Source organism: Protopterus annectens, chromosome 8.part0 (genome assembly GCF_019279795.1).
Source record: "Protopterus annectens isolate FY-2018-M chromosome 8.part0, PAN1.0, whole genome shotgun sequence".
Classification (NCBI taxonomy): Eukaryota; Metazoa; Chordata; order Ceratodontiformes; family Protopteridae; genus Protopterus; species Protopterus annectens.
The window spans coordinates 1,895,196,769-1,895,213,867 of record NC_056741.1 but is presented as its reverse complement, the minus strand read 5'-3'; the positions used below and the strand labels follow the sequence as shown (position 1 = coordinate 1,895,213,867).

The window sequence follows — 17,099 nt, the reverse complement described above, 5'->3', positions numbered from 1 at the left end:
ACTACACAGTGGTCTGTCTTTCTCCTCTGTAAAAATTCATCCCTCTGCTATTTCTGCTCATTTTCCCACTGAGAAGCCCCTTTTCTCACACCCTTTGATCAAACAGTTCCTAAGAGGGGCTAGTAACTTGAGGTCACCCAGAAGGGCACCAGCACCAGCTTGGGACCTTAACTTTGTATTGGAAAAGCTCTCCCTTCCCCCTTTTGAACCAGCTTCTTCTGCAGAGCTAAAATTTCTCTCCTGGAAGACAGCATTCCTTCTGGCCATAACTTCAGCCAGAAGAGTCTCTGAGCTGCAAGAGCTCATGGTTGTGGAACCATTCATCATCTTCCATGCAGACAGGGTATCCCTCAGGACTAACCCATCCTTTATGCCCAAGGTGGTGTCCAGTGTGGCTCTCAACAAATCCATTCATTTGCCCACCTTTTTTCCTAATCCCCAAAACAAGGGGGAATGGATTCTGCACTCTGTAGATGTGCACAGACAGCTCAGATTCTATCTAGACAGGACTAAATCCTTCAGAAAGTCTGAGCAATTGCTGGTTAGCTTCACTACAGGGGCAGAAGGCAAAGCCATCTCCAAACAAATCATCTCCAATGGATAGCACACTGCATCCATTTCTGCTACAAACAACATGGAAAAGCCTCCCCCTAAGGGGGTCAGGACACACACTACCAGAGCAGCCTCCACCTCTGCAGCTTTACTCAGAGGATTCCCGCCAGAGACATCTTGGAGGCTGCCACCTGGACATCCATTCACACTTTTACCAAGCATTACCACCTGCCTCTCTTCTCCAAATCCGGGGCAGGGTTTGCCTCTGCAGTCTTGCAGGGTATCCTAGCCAGCCTGTAGTTTCCTTGACTGCATCCACCCTTTTCCTCAGCTTTGGGAATCAACCCAAATGTGATGACTGCAACAGTGAAACACGAAGAACATAGTACAGTTGTGTACACTTACCATAAATGTAGGCACTCGAGTGTATTCACTCTTGCAGTCTTGGTTTCCTTCTCTCCATCCCCCTTTCTTCTCTTTCCTTACAAGGGACATATTGGTATTTATTTTCCACTGGTGGGGTTCTTCCACCAGAACCTAGCTCCTACTTGGGGGCTCCTGACAGATTAGGGCAAGAATTGATGTAATGGCATCGGCTGCCTTACTATACTACTGACGACCTGACATTAGTCCTGAAGCGTCAGCAATCGACGCAGAAATACTAAGTGTCTGGTATTCGGGCCGGCCGAGGGCTACCCTGGCAGGGATAACCCAAATGTGATGACTGCAACAATGAATACACTATAACATCTACATTTTTGGTAATTGTACACAATTGTACTGTCTCGTGAGTGATTCCATTTGCAGAAGTGTGGTACATGTTCAGATTGTGTCGAATTCAAACATTCACCACTTCTACATTCGACGTTTGTGTTCGCTGAGTGTGGGTTTTGTTTCTATGGTTCGTAGAAATGATAGTTTGCACGAAGTGTGGTCTGGAAAATTATAGTAACCCTATTTTAAGTACTACAAAGTTTAAATATTATGATATTTGCACATGTGCTGCAAGATTTTAGACGCTGGCTGGAATGGTGAGTTGTATATAGATTTATGACAGATTTAGGGTTAGAAGCTATGTTTTGGCAAATATATGCCAAAAAGGTAGATTATATTCTGTAATGAGTGTGATGAGAGCTGAGTAAAGAGAAATTAAGACTTACTTGGATCTAAAGGAAATGCCTTTAGAAATTACATAAGCCCGACAGAAGGCATTCTGAGCTAGTGAGACACAATGGTGAAAACGTAAAGCATTATTAAAAACAGCACCTAGTCCTTTATGACTTTGTTTAATTGGATGGGTATGTCACCTGTGTGGCTTGATGTTGAAATGTTTTCTGTATGAAAATTAACTAGTTAATTTTTTTCACAGATATTTTGAGATCATTATCCTAGCACTGATTTTTAACGTAGTCTAGCCATTGTAGTAGCAATTGTGAGAAAATAGAAAATCCAATAACGCCACCCAATTTGCAGAGATCTACAAACATGGATAACCATAGGCCAGAAGTGTTGGTTTGAAGGTCTGAGCAATAGATTCTAAATAGGAGAAGGCTTAACACTTGCACAACAATATAAATGTATATTCTAATTTACAAGTCTGTCAATGCCTGAAAAACAGTAGTGTCACAGGGCTTGGCCAGATGAAGATGTTGTGTATACTGTATTCCTGCTGTCTCATGCTTTGATGACCTTTCTCAAAGAAATCAGCGGGGCTAAAGAGGTAGGTCCTGCCTTTGACAAAGCAGAATTGACCAGGGTCCAATATTAGATGTTCAGTGTCCAAACTAATAAGGAATGAGGTGATGCTTTCCATAACTTTTCAAGTGAGGATATTGAAATTAATTGGTCTGTGTTTACCAGGGTCTATGGTTTGGCCATCCTTGTGTAAAAACATTAAAATCTCTGTTTTCCAGGTTTGGGATTGTAATATGTGGAGAGGCTTAGACTAAAGAGGTTAAGTAGGGGTTCAGATAAGCCATATTTGGCACTGTAGTATGCTGTTAGGGACCATGGATGTGGTGTTAACTTTTGAGAAAGCTGCGATGGTTTGCTATGGAAGACAAGACTCTTCTGACCTTCTTTACATAACTATCTGGTGCTGAGAATGCAATGTGGATATTTTAATTACCTCCCAAATCAGTTTTAAAATAGCAGAAAGGCAAAAAAAATGGTGACAATATGATGCCCCTGGCCTACTGCTAATATAATTTGCACCTATGCCTCTCATTTCAAGATAACTGGAGAAGTAATTTGTAAGATTTAAGAAATATGTAAATAAATCCCTCAATTCTGCCTTCAAGTTCCCAACAGTGGCTTCCTCATTTGTAAGGTCAGGCAGCCATATATATGTCTGTAGCTATGCAAACTGTTTTTAGCCTGCTTCAAAGTCATGATGTCGATGATGGGTTTTCCCAGAACAGCTGAAGGCAGTAAACAGGAAAAGAAATGTCAGAGTCAAGTTTACAGGAGTGATCCCCTAATAGTTAAGCAAAAGACCCCTTTCCCAAAGTAAAAGAATAGTTTTTAGTGGTACATGTAACAGTATATAAACAAAAGTGTTATTGCACATCCATTTTACTTCTCTTAAGGATTCACTCTCAAGTTTAGCTGTCATTCATTATTAAGAGTAATGTTGATGGAAACCTTACACAGGTCTGTTTATTTAGCTCTTTTATGTTAAAGTAGATAATTGAAATGGTCCAAGACTGCATTCATCCATGACTGGAGTCATGGGTACAAATGAACACCAGGATTCAAATTCAGGTAAACTTTATTCAACCCATGAACATTTAGTGAAAGACATTTATATTTTGGCATCTTTGAGAACAAATGGTTTACAAACTAATGATCAATGGTTTAGTACAATAAATACGCATCTAACATATGTACAACTTGGTATGGACAAACATTCTAAAACTAGTATTAAAAAATTTAAGTTAAAAAAATTTTATTCTCTAACATGGAATAAAAAAATTCTTGGTTTGATGAAAATCTCATGCAAACCACAAGCTAACAACCCCATAGCTCTACCTAACAAATCGTTTCTACTGCTTATGTAGATATAATAAGACACCTTCAATAAAATAGAATGCACTGAAACTATATAAGATGTGCTGCTAACAGGCATAACAGAGAACCAAACAATTAGCTTAATCTTACAATATCGCATTTGAGATAGGAAGCCATTTTACTTGGAACAGTTGTCTTATTTCTTTGTGTGTTCTTACTTGCTTACTAATGTGTTATTACTCTCTTAATGCACAATTCTCCTAATTCTAGGACTTTTAAAAAATCCTATATACACAATAACTAATAGCTATATATACATGGTATACTACACTGTCTATTGCTGAACTGTTGTTTAGGGTATGTAGGATAACTTTTTATTTAAGCAATCCTGTATGTTTTGTTTAAAAAGCTTGCTGTTTGTGTCAGTGTTATTAAGCATACCAATATAAAATATTTGAAATAAGTGCATCTTTATTACTGACAATGTTAGCCAGGTTTACCAGAATTAAACTCTTGGTGAGATAAACTTAATTTAATTACCTGTGCTTACATTTAATCAATTATAGGCAGCCATATCGTGTGCGTGTGTATGTGTGTTGCCAATAGTTAAAATGTTGTTTATTTTTATGCAAGCTATGCTATCAATGGGTTTCAGGTTTATGTGTGCACTCTCCCTTTAGCTCCACACCGTCATACAGAATTATACATTTCTCTCCACAGAGCTACGTGACCACATTCATATATGTATCTAAACCTCATTTTCTCTATATAGTTACAATGAAATGTGAGTATACAACCATAAACATACATACCCATGTCTAGTAGTCATTATGACATAATATAGGTTAGGCTTCTGAGGTGTCTGTTATAAAGCTAGAGTGTTTACTTTTATTAAAAAAACCAAAACCCTGTTAAGTTTATTTTCATTCAAACATTGTACTAACAGCTTATATTTGAATATCCTATAAAAAGAAGTCAAACAGCAGTTTATTTTTACAACTCTTTTAAAACTCAGTAAAGTTGCTTTTTAAAATGAGGGTGGGGAAGCTCTATGTATTCAGTGCTTTAAACTTTTCTCTTTTTTTCTTTTTTAAACTAAAATAAATAAAACTTTTTGTGACTTAAACTGCATGCTGACCATATTAATGAAGCCTTCACAGAGCAGCATTATGGTTTATAAAGGGTGCTTTTGAGTAATCAACCTTCAGAAATAATTTCTGTTGTGTGTCATGCCCCCCCCCCCAGTCTTGCAATTCATGTCACAAGTTTCCTTCAAACAGAAGTTTTTTTGTTTCACTGAAGTAGTAATATTGAGTATAAAGCTAAAAAGCATGTTTTAACTTGCATAATCATTTCTAAACTTGATGATTAATGTACAGAAGTCTTCTAATAATGTCTGTTCTAATGTTCCAGTCTAAAGTTCCATTCATTTCCTGTTTCTGGAGGGGTTAGTGGTCATGTAGCACTTCCTTTCTCACAAGCTGTTCAAAATGAAACCAGGCTGCGGTAGAGATTCAAATAAACTTGTGCCATTAAGAAAAACACTTTTGAAACACTTTTAGACTTTCAGGTGGGAAAATGAGGTAAAAGAAAGATGAAAGTTAAAAGGGCTCACGATCTTGCTGAGGTAGTCATGATCAATGTAAAAAAAGACCCTTTAACAGTTTTAGTGAAGAAGTAAAGAAGAATTCAAATAAGCCCCATTTAAAGAAAAATTCATTAAGTACATGTAATTTAAGCATTTCCCCAACATTTAGTAAGACTGCTGTTATTTAAATATTTAAATTTAACAACTAGCTATGACAGAACATACCTGCACATTTTTGTTCTTTTAGTACTTTGTTTTAAATAACTCACTCTGTATCAAATCAAGCCCAGACTAATTACCTGTATGTCTTTATATTGATAGTTAAAGTGGACTATAAAATTTTAATCAATTGTTTAAACCCAGATTATATATTTCAGATTACTATTACTATAACTATTACTCATACTTTTTCCCCATCTAGTGGAGAATCAGATGTATTACGATAAGCAGGAAATTATTGCTTTCTGAAACTATATTTTAATACGAAAAAAATTAAAAGATGAAAAGTTTTACCTTTTGATGAAATCCATTCAGAAATGCTTCAAAAAGCAAGTTATAATAAAGCCATGCATTGCACGACAACATGTAGTACTTTCATTTGTCTCTGAGTTCATTTTGTCATTTACTGTCCATTCATTTCTTGTAGCATGTCTTTTCAGCGATTTCTTCAGTGGGATTAAGTAAATAGTTTTTTCTGTACAAAAGAAACAACATATTCCAAGGTTTTGAATGTTTTTCTTCTTTCTGCAAAAAAAGACTTAATTTTGCTGGGTAAACTAGATGTATTTTTATTCCAGATTTCTTCAGACTTTGCAGTAAGGGAACAACATACTTTCCTTTTGAGACTAGTAAAGAAGAAAAGTCATTGTCAAATCTGATAAGGTTACCACCTATTTTGATAGGGATGCAGACCAGGGAGTTTTTAGAAGTAAGTCTTTGTCCTGACTCGACATGAATTTTACTATTATGGATCTTGGATTTAAAGTTTTATTGTGTGACTTTGTTGTTGATTGGGATCTGTGTGACTTCACTATACCATATGATAGGGCTGCAGGGAGGAAAAAGTTTACCATATTTTTTCACTCTTGCTTCTCAGGCACTCCATATATTCTGATGTTGTTACTTCTTGCCTTGTTTTCAAGATCATCTATCTTTTTCAGGAACTTGTTATGTTTTAAAATGAAGGCAGTGTTACCTTCATCTTCAGACAGTCTACTGTCTAAATCAGTGAGTGAGTCTTCCATGGCAGATATCTGAAGTTTTTGCTGTTTAACTACTTCATTTATTAATTCTATCTGCTTTTTTACAGTTTTCTTTGATTATTACTAACTTAGAGTCTAGTTTATCCAAGTTCTTCAAGAGCTCTGGAATATTATTGATGATAGATTATAGCTCCTCCTTCACAGTGACTTCTTGAAGTGTTGGCTTAGAGTCACTCATTTTCATTTGATGTTTTCAAGTTTAAGGTTTGGCAGGAATTTTTAAAAAAGAGCAGATTTTTTTTTTAACCAAACACTCCCAAATAGTTTCCAGTTATTTATTTCACCCTTTTAGAAGGATTTTTTAGTGAAATTAAAAATTAAATCCTGTCAAAAATATATCGGAGAAGGAGAGCAAAATTGTTCTGCTAACTTCTTGTCATCTTGGCCACACCCCCACCGTATTTCTTGCTGATGTTGTGAGTGTCCTGGTGTAATCTACCAGTCTGCCTCTATGTATTGATTGCAAACAAATAAACATGTAGAGTGCATCAAAACTTTTAGTAGGGGGCTAAAGAATGTATGCATGTGAAGTCTGCCTTTTATCAGTCTCCTGTCATGGGATTCTGTCATAGGATATAAAGACAATGATCAAAGTGATATCTGTTGCAGGTCATCTTCTTGGGGACTGCTTAGATGCCTTTAGGCACACAAATGCAGCCCTTCTGGTCTCTGCCTTTTCCTACTTTTGAATATTAATTTCTCTCCACACCTTCTCCCTCTTTATTCCATGTCTGTCTGCATTCCCTTATGTCCTTCACAGAATGATGCCCTAGAATCATGCAATTCTATAACCAAAGGCCAAGGACTTAGAATTGGAAAACAGTGCATGAACATTATGGAAAGCAAACCCACAAAGTGCTGTGAATTTATGCTTGGTCATTGATTAGAAGGTATTAAGGGTTTTTCACATTGATAGTCTCAGTAGGAAATCCATCCCACATCACAGGCCCATGATCTGTAAAGGTACAGTCACCTAAAATAGGTGAGACATGGTATGGGGAAATAAGAAATATTTTGTCATCAATATAGCTGCACTGGATTTCATAATGAGTTTTCCACAGATAGAAGCAGAAATCCGCAAGACAACAGTAGTCAGGGTTGCAAAACTTAAAGGTCAGCTTTCCTTAAGTAATGTAAGCCCTTCTTTTGAAAAGTTTAGTAGAACCTCTGCACAAGGGTAGCAAATTCTGACCATATGTAGGAGGAAGCAATCTGTAAAATGTAACCATTTTGAAGTTTGAAGGGTAGGAGATGACATCAGAATAGGCTGTATTTAAGTTAAAGGATGACAACTTTTTTACCTGTATAATATCTGACTTTATGCCATAATAACTACTAAATGTGTAAACAATTTCAGGTATGGCATAATCCTTTTTTCTGAATCATTTTGTGCATGGTCAGTATGATACCATATTTGATGGCGTTGAATACTGAAAGATTCATGCCTAATGCTTTGCTCACTTTAAAATTCAAACAATGAAGGGCAGTGGTTTCAGTTTTTAGATGGTGTGCTGAATATTTAACTTCTTATTGGGTACTTTTACTCTTGCACTTATTTTAAAACTGTTCTGTCCTGCTTGTACTCAAATTATGTGAAACTTAGCTTTTAAATTTTCAGTTTTAAAAATTTGATTAGACACATTGTGGTGACATGAATAGCTATAGTAGACTGTCAGTGACTGTGCTTTACCATTACTTGAGCATGATATAAACAGTTTTTGTTCTTCTTGTCATTTATTATTCCTTTTCCTGAGTGCCTTCTGTCTTTGATTGGAGTAGTGTAGTAAAATGTATTACATAACCAACAATGTTGAACAGTGCAGGCAGCGAGTTATCTGTTCCTTTACCATAACTATAAAAGCAGTATAAAATCCTGAATCAGAATCCAGAAGTGTCAAAGGCTAAAGCTCCATCAGGCACTTGGATTTTTTTTTTTTTTAGCTGTGGCATGTATAGCTTTGGCATATGATTGGTGACACATTATTTAATGTAATTTATTCTTCGTTAAAATAAAAAAATATATTTGTTTTCAGTGAGACAGTTGTAGTGGAGTCTGTATTGTTGGACAGTATTCTTGAATTCACTGATGTGATTGTTTTTGTGTAGGCAAATTAATAATTGATTACCATTCTTGGAACAAAAGCTGTGTAGGGATAAAATGATGAAAATAAAATCTGTCGGGCTAGAGAGTAGTCAAACTATTTTAAAAATGAAGCGACAAAGCAAATCAATGTTCTGTGTATGTGTAAACTTGTTTTGCTGTAATGTTGTGTTGGAAAAATATTTTGAGTCTTGACACTAAGCATAACCTATATAAATCCACGTGTTTTACAGAATGCTTTGAAACATGAAGATTGTGAGCAAGAAGAGACACCAAACCGCAGGGACAGGAGGAAGATGACACCAAACTCGGATGAGGGAAGAAAAAGCAGACGGTCCACAGGAAGTTGCACTGAAGATGCCCTCTCAAGTTCTAGTAACTCAGTGTCCTCGTTATCAAGTTCTACTTCTGATAAGGTACAACCATACAGCTCCAGTCAAACTTCTTCTTTGGATCATGGACTTACTTTAACTAAGCCTCGGTTTACCTCATCCCTAAGCCCAACTAGTGACAGATCACTCCTCAGTCCGATTCGAACAGACTCAGGAAGTCCTACATCTAGTTCTAGCTATGTTCGACTTTCTGGATCTCGGACTTCAACTGTCTCTCCAGTTTCCTCCCCCTCAGTAATTTCTCAAAATGAGACTGTGCTACCTGCAGTGGATAAAGAAGGAGGAGTTACCCCAAGTGCATCGTAAGTAAATTTAGTTTTATTTGCAGGCAGTTTTGCACACCTTTTATAGTAATTTCATTCTCCACATAAGAATACCACAAACCCTGTTTCTCCAAATAAGAATACAGCAGACCCTAAATGGTTAAAAAAAAATCTATGATTTTCAAAATATGGGTGGATTTAAACATCATCAAAGAATAGGGTATGATAAGCATACAGTGAATGAGAAATGTGTGTGCGTAAGCGTAAAGAGCTGTGTACTGAATTACATGACTTGGACTTTTATAAAGCTTTTTCAGAAACCTCTCCTGCTTTGATGTGTTGGGTCCTAATGTTAGCACAGAGAGAGAGCTGTCCTGGACGAGAGAGAGAGAAAGATGGTGATGCAGATGCTATTTTAGTGGATACCAGTAGAGGATGGATCCAGCAGCAGGCACTGAACTAGTAAGTGGGATAGAGAGCATAAGACTTTGCTATAATGTTTGCTCTCTGGAAGAAAATTAGAAAATGCAGGCAATGAAAATGCCATGCTCATAGGGAACCTTGAATCCATGTGGCCTTCCAGCAATGCAGGAATCCCTTCCATGCCTTATTCGGTCTTTAGCCCATCTCAGTAAGCCTGCAGACGACCAAAGAGACTACATTCTCTGGAAGAAGTCTCCATCTTCTAAGCCACACCAGGGAATGTCCTGTAGTGTGAAGTTCACATGGAAGGGTTGCAGCAAGGAAACGGTGATGGCATCAGGCACCAAACTGCTATGAGTAGGGCTGAAGCTGTGCTGGGTCAGGTCTGCTGAGAATACAAAGGCAGTTAAAGAAAAGACGTTCAAAACTGCTTTGGTAAATAACACAAATTTGAAAGGAAAACTGCCTTGGAAGGGGGAAGTGAAATGGAAATTCTGTCTGGCCCAAAAACATTAAGAAAGCTTATGAAAAGCTCAGCAGAATATTTATATGAAATAAGGAAGTATTTAATGTTTGTTTCAAGATGAAAGCAATTGTTTGCAAATATCATTACTGTAATGCAGTTGTTTTTTTTTTTCAGTTTTATTTTTTTTCTGCAATGCTTTGTTTCTTCATTACTGGAAATTTTGTCCTCCGTCTTTCACTGTAAATAGCATGGATCAGTTATGCAACCCACTTAACAAGTTAAATAAAAGAAAGTAGAAGGTTGTGTCTTTAATGGCATCACAAATATAGTCCCAGGGAAAAATATCAGTAAACACACTGGAAAAAGGAAGGGTATAGTTTGCTAATACAAAAAACAGGCAAGGAGAAGTCCGAGGGCATCTGCAGCATGAGCTTAAGGGAGTCGGAGAGCTCAGGTATATGCACATGGTATATAGGTTATGTGAAGGAAAAGATGTGAAAGTTGTTGGAAACAGGAGGCCTGAGCAGGTATCATAGAAGTGCGAGAGCCATACAAAGTTTGGAGAGTTAGTGTGGCTTTGCCTTTTTTGTTTTTTTTTTTAATTAAGTGAAGAGGCTGAACATACCCAGCTATACTATTTTCACTATGGTCTGTAGAGATTTGCATGTTCTGCGGCAGAGAATGCTGAAGAAAGGTGGAATTCACATGATTACCACAAGATGTTGAGCATTAGTGCATTCCTTGCAAGATCTCTTATTGCCTGTTTGTAGATAGCTTGAAATTCTTTATAGTCAGAGGTAGTCTGTATGTTCTGTATTATGTGCACATTGTAGCAGGAGCAGGGTAGAGGTATGCACCTACAGAACAATCTCCAGTCAGTCTCGCATGAACTTATTCATCGGTCTTGGTAAAATTTGTTGCCTGTACACAAAGAAGGTGACTTTAAACATTTCAGAAGGTACAGGGAATTAGAAACATGGGCTTTGTGGACTCAAGCCATTGATCTGTATTGCTTGTGAAACTGGATTATGAGATAATTACCTTTTCAGTGGTTTTAAGAGTAGAAAGGTGTTTATTAAACGGAGTGAATGTTGGAATGTATAGGACAGTACTAGTTAGTCACTGAGTGTCCGATGACACAATGTAGGAGGTGATACTTTGCCTGGTGGTGGTTCATATATTTGTTACTAACAGTGAGTTAGACTGAGTGGCACAACCTTGTGGGTGATGTGATATGCTGCAGCAAAATGAAAATGCAATTGTAGTTGCTACTGCTACACCACAGGTTGTTGGGGGCAGACGGGACATAGTTACAGCTATGAAGTGACTTTCAAGCCTTCATGCCTGACAGATGGTGAGGTGATTGCAAGTGTACAGAGTAGGGAGCATCATCAGGGTACCCTTGGATGAACCAGCAGATATTCATTGTACTATTCACTGTCATGGTCTTTACTATAGGGATACCCTTCCTGCTGGTCTCTGGTTGCCACATTCCAAAAAGAGCTCTGCCTTCCTCCAAGGCTTCAGCAGAACCTCTCCCACTGCCTGCTTAAGACATTGGTGGTATAAGTGGGGCATCAGACAATGCTATCACCTGCTTCCAGGAAAAAAAGCATAAGACCCATAAGGGAATTTTCTTTATTGTTTGTACTACTCTATTTGCTTATCTGATGCCTGACAGGAATTTGGATTTGGACTACAAGCTAAAGTTAATAATTGTATAAATTGTGGGAAACATTTGTTTCTCCCTCAGTACAAAACATTGTTAATGCTGATCACCTAGAGAATAATCAGGAGAAGAGCTCTATGGTTTTGGCCAAGGCCACTGAGAGTCTTTTTCACTGAAGCTGCAAGTCAGGAAGAGATATGGGGACAACAGTTGTGAGACTAAGAGCTTCTAATGGATGACTCTGATCTCCCTAGGTTTGGCCACCCCAGACTCATTCAGGAGCGTTTTCAGCCCCCATCTTTACAGTCATTTGCTAAGGACTTTGGCATGACCACTTTGCAGATTTCAGAGCAATCAGATGTGTATAGATCCTCCCAGACCGAAGACACTGTTTCTCCTTCTGATTTTGAGGGGGCTTCAGTGTTGGAGGCTGCATAATTGTAACTTGAGGGTAAGGTGATGACCCAGTCAGTGAGGAGGTTCCTGGGGCCCATACTGAGGTTTATTTGTCTCCCTGTATTCCGAGTCCTTCAAAGAGGAGCTTTCTTAAACCAATGAGACACAAAGCACCAAAGGCCGAAGTAGCTTCTTCCATCTTGCTTCTGGCAAGTCTAGGTGGTACCTTGGTCCAGTCCACTTCCCAAGCTTCTTCCCCAAAATTCTTCTAGTTGGCTTTGAATTTCTTCACTTTCCCAAAATCCAGACAGACACTGGAACATACCTGTGGTTTCTGGGGTCTCGTTAAAGAAGAAAAGTATGTTAGCTCTTTTGGGCAGATTCTGGTACTCTTGATTCTGAGGCAAGTGAGCTGGCCTACCTCTCCACCAGATGATTTCTCCTTTGGGGATACATTCATAGAATGAAGATGGAATAGAAGTGGGAGTCATAGGACTAAAAAGAGCCCCAGTTCAGATGTAGAACTTTATTGGGTCTGCCTGAGCCCAGGGCACTTGCAGTTTCTTCAGTCATGAATGTCCTGGAGGATATGAATTCATCTCTGGAGCCAGATTTCCTTCCACTTGTCTAAGGGATCCTGACTGTTTTTACGGGGTCAAGGATTCCCATAAGCTTCCAGTGGAGCTCTTGAGGTTTACACTGTAACTTCAAATTGACGGAGCCTAAGCTTTTTGCAAAATCAAATTATGCCTTCACATTTTAGAACAAATGTTCATTTCTCTGTTACCATAGGAGTTAATAAAGAATTGCAAATGGCAAACTCTTCAGCACAAACTGATTTTATAGTGGTAATATTCTTTAGGTTCTAGGTCTTAAACTGGATTTTATAAGTCACAATAAACACTGTAATTATTACGTTTGTAATGTTTTGTAAACTACTTACAATATCTCACCAACCACTCAAGTTAAACACACACACACACACTGTCAACAGCATTTTCTTCAACCACCTGAGAACTTTTATGTGAGGCTAAGCAGTACAGTCTGTTACTTGAATGAGATATGCAGAAAAACATGAAATTTAAATCTGAAAAATTTATATTGTATGAACAACAATTAATATCTCTTTACCTGCACTAGATGGAGAACAACCATCAATACAGTTGAGTCTGCCATTGTGTAAGAGTTCAGATGAAGTATTGTAATACCTTGTATGTAGCATGGTTTTGAAATTATTGATGCAGATGTGACCAAGCAATATTTGATGCCTGGAGGGGACAGTACGGTGTAATTACAAAAGCACCTGGAGATGCCCTTTGGCTGTAATGAGTTAAAAAAAGCTTCTAGCTGAGCCAGCTGTGGTATCCCTGGATTCCAGCAAGGTATCTTTATTTGGCAGCATCCTAGAACCCAATAGTAGGGATTATAGAATTCCCAATGATTTGCAAAGAAAGTGTACACCAGCGTTCCCCTATCCTTCAGATCCTGGAACAGACTCGCATGCTTGCTTACCATTAGTCTGTCCTGAAGAAGGTAAGGAAGAAGGCAGAGGGGGATCTAAGATAAGGATCTGAAATAGGAGACACTGGAGATGTATAACCTCTCTGCACATGTTGCCAAGCACTCCAAAAATGTGGATAAGGTGCTGTTGCTGCATTATTTTGGGCAGTAGCTATAATGTCTGTGATATGGAGACCTGCCAGGATGAGGAGTCAGCTGCTGTCAGACCATGTGAAGGCATTGCTGCTTAATGCACCACTGGACAAGGACCTCCTTCTCAGACCCCCAGGTGAAGTTGTCTTCGAAAGAGTGTAGGGAAAGGGCAGAATTAAAACTGAAAGCAGATCTTTCAAGCCATGGTACCCAAGGTCAGTAGGAATTTTCATGCAAAATCATGTACTTTATAGCCCAAGCAGGGCAAGAATAAGTTTGGTAAGAGGGGAAGAGCGAGTTTAGAATAAAAAGTAAAGCAAAACCACAGGAGAAGCCTGGGTGCCACCAGGCCAGGGCCATAACTCAGCTAGGCTTCCCCCTCCATTTCCTACCAAAAAAAATTCCAACCTCACTTCCCCTTTTTCAGAACAGGTAGGAGGGCATTTAGCTTTCTTTGCCCAGAACTGAGAAAACATTCTGTTGTACCCTTGTTTTTTTTTTACCAAATGCCTGGCTCCAAAAATAGCATTTTTTCAAAGCAAAGGGAATTCATTTTTACCCACTCCTGGATTACTTATTTAGGCAGACTTTCTAGAGATTAGGGAATTCACACACCCTAGAACTTTACCCTGACATGCTTCAGGGAAATGGGTCTCTTCATCAGTGTCAAGAAGTCCAGTTTCACCTCAGTTCTTAAGGGCACTCGTGAAAATAGATCTTCAGGGAGCCTTCTTACCAGAAGAGAAAGAAGTATTTCTGATGCTTTACATTCAGAAAGTCTTGGAAAAGGAGGTAGCATCAACCAGTTATGTACTCAGAGTCCTAGGTTATATAGCATTTTGCATCATGATAGTGCATGAGGAAACTGCTTTGATACCTCAGGAGCAGATGATGCTAACAGTCTTTGAAAATGTTCATTTCCATCCCTGCATAAGGAAGGAGATCTCATTGTGAGTTTATCTGATGCCAGCAGCTACTCCAGTATGGTACAAAGGAGGAGTGACAGGTCTTAATGCCCTCATGCCGTACTGACCCACCGGCATACTTACATGAGGAGAAAAAATGGATCCATCTGTCATGCCACCAAACATGTTACATCCCATTCTATGCTCTTGCTTCTGGTCTAGCCCGGGGGCTCGTATTTGGTCATTCCAAGTTCAGGGTACCAGGTAACAGGCTAAGAGAAAGAAACAGATAACTGTGAAGGAGTATGGCTGTAATCCTGGCATTGAAAGCCTTCAGCCAGGTTTGGGAGAAAGGGGTCCTTCAAATCCTTGCAGACAACAATGATGTGGTACCTAAGTAAGCAGAATTCCCCTCATACATTCTGTGCAGGCTGTGACAGTACAAGCATGGGAGATCATCCAAGAAGCAGGCATGAGTCTGCTAGCAATCTACACACACACACACACACACACACACACACACACACACACACACACACACACACACACACACACACACACATAATAGATTGCTAGACCCACATGAATGGATCTTAAAATAGGCTTTGATTCGATCAGGATTTGGTGTGCGCTGTAAATGGAACCTCTAAAAAAAAAAAAAAAGTACTGAATAATTTCTGATATAGAACAGCACGTCAAGTGCCTGGAAGATTAATGAATTCTCCCTCGAAGTCTGTTTCTTTTTCCTGCCTAAACCCCTAATACACCAAGGTATTGTTATAAATCAAGAAGGAGAAGCCAAAAGCTAACGTGATAACACTCTTTTGGCCCAGATGACACTAGTTCTTACTCATTAATAGCATAGATGGAAAGAAGTGGAAAGTGTTGCCTTAGTGAGAAGACCTTCTCACTCGAACAACGGGTCCCTTTTGCACTGCAACCTCTCTCTAAGGCAGACAGATTGGATAAATTCACCTTAATCACACCTAGTCATGTGTATTCTGAGGACATACTAAACATTATGAGGGAAGGTACAAAACTTGACAGAATAAAATCCTTCCTAGCTGAGTTGAAACAATTTTCACAGTAGTGCCTCTCTTGAAACCAAGACCGTAATACTTAAGTGCCAATGTCCTGAATTACCTGTCAGACTTATTCAAAACTGACCTTCCTCATGCTTGTTTAAATCTGTACACCTCTGCTGTCTCATTCTGCCTGGCCTGAAACAGTTAAGAGTTTTGCATCTTAGATTACTAAGAAAGGAAATTGTTCTACCATAGGATCTCATCTCTGTCTTAGAGAAACTGATCTACGACCACTTGAAGCCAGCTGCTGGTGCCCTCCTCCCAGTAGTTTTTATTCTAAAAGATGCTGTTCTCTGAAGCTGTCATTTCCCCTAGAAGAATTTCAAAAATGCATGCTCTGATGTGCTTTTTTAAGTTATCATAAGGGCAAGATTGTGTATGTGCAAGAACCACTCTTTAATGCCAAAAGCTGTGACAGAGTTGTCTCTGAATCAAGCTATCCATTTGCCCATGTTTTTTTCTTGATTCACAACATAAAGGGAAGAAAACCCTATTTTCCTTTGATGTACCTAGCTGAGATTTTACTTGCACAGGACTATGGAGTTTAGAAAGAAAACTCAGCTGTTTGTGCCTCTAGTGAATGTAAAAGAGGGAACCAATCCACAGACACTCAGAAAATGACCCTGCACATTGTGCTTGTTAGTACTGCTCTGCTTGTGAAAAATGTATCCCTGGACCTGTAAAAGTCCATTCTGTTAGAGCCAATGCAACCACTACATGCTTCCTTAAGGGGTCCGCACCAGGTCTGTCTTAGAAGCAGCCGTTTGACCTTGGTAGCATGCATTCTCAAGACATTACAGACTCAAGGTGGTCTCTGGGTCTAAGGCAGAATTTGCCTTTGCCATCTTCCAAGGCTTATTTTTCATAAATCCCCTTTCTGTGGCCACCCACCCACTGTATGTTTACATTTGTGTTAGGAACTTAAGATAAAAGTGTGAGCCTGAGTGCTTTCACTGTTGAAGTCCAAGCTCCCTCTCTCCTTTACCCTCTTCCTTCTCCTGTAACCCTTTTGGATTAAGATAGGAACCCATTTTGCTTTTGAAGGATGGCAGGAATAAGGAAATAGATGATCACAGTGCTAGATCCTGTCTTGAATGCCTAGGCTTTCTTCTTGGACCTCTGCACATTTGCAACATGTCTGCTAATTCTGCATGAACATGAACTACCTGGTACTGTCTTTTCAAAGTACTTACATTATCTTTAGTACTTTCCTGATATGTAGTTCGGGGGGAAGTTAAGGTGAAGAAGAGTACTTGTTTCCAGGTATAGAGAGAGACTTTATTGTCCTTCAGTTGACCTTGGATGCCATCTTACTGTTGTTCTAAATATCCTGTA

General features: G+C 38.8%; 1 protein-coding gene across 8 annotated transcripts in view; it reads left to right on the top strand.

Annotated features, from left to right (window-relative positions):
• FHOD1 (formin homology 2 domain containing 1) overlaps positions 1–17,099 on the top strand; it is a 1,546,190-nt gene that overhangs the window by 1,160,576 nt on the left and 368,515 nt on the right. For all 8 annotated transcript variants that reach the window (XM_044081394.1, XM_044081392.1, XM_044081391.1 and 5 more), the window contains exon 10: positions 8,746–9,206. In XM_044081394.1, the coding sequence (XP_043937329.1) occupies positions 8,746–9,206 (461 nt within the window). The remainder of the gene's footprint in view (positions 1–8,745; positions 9,207–17,099) is intronic.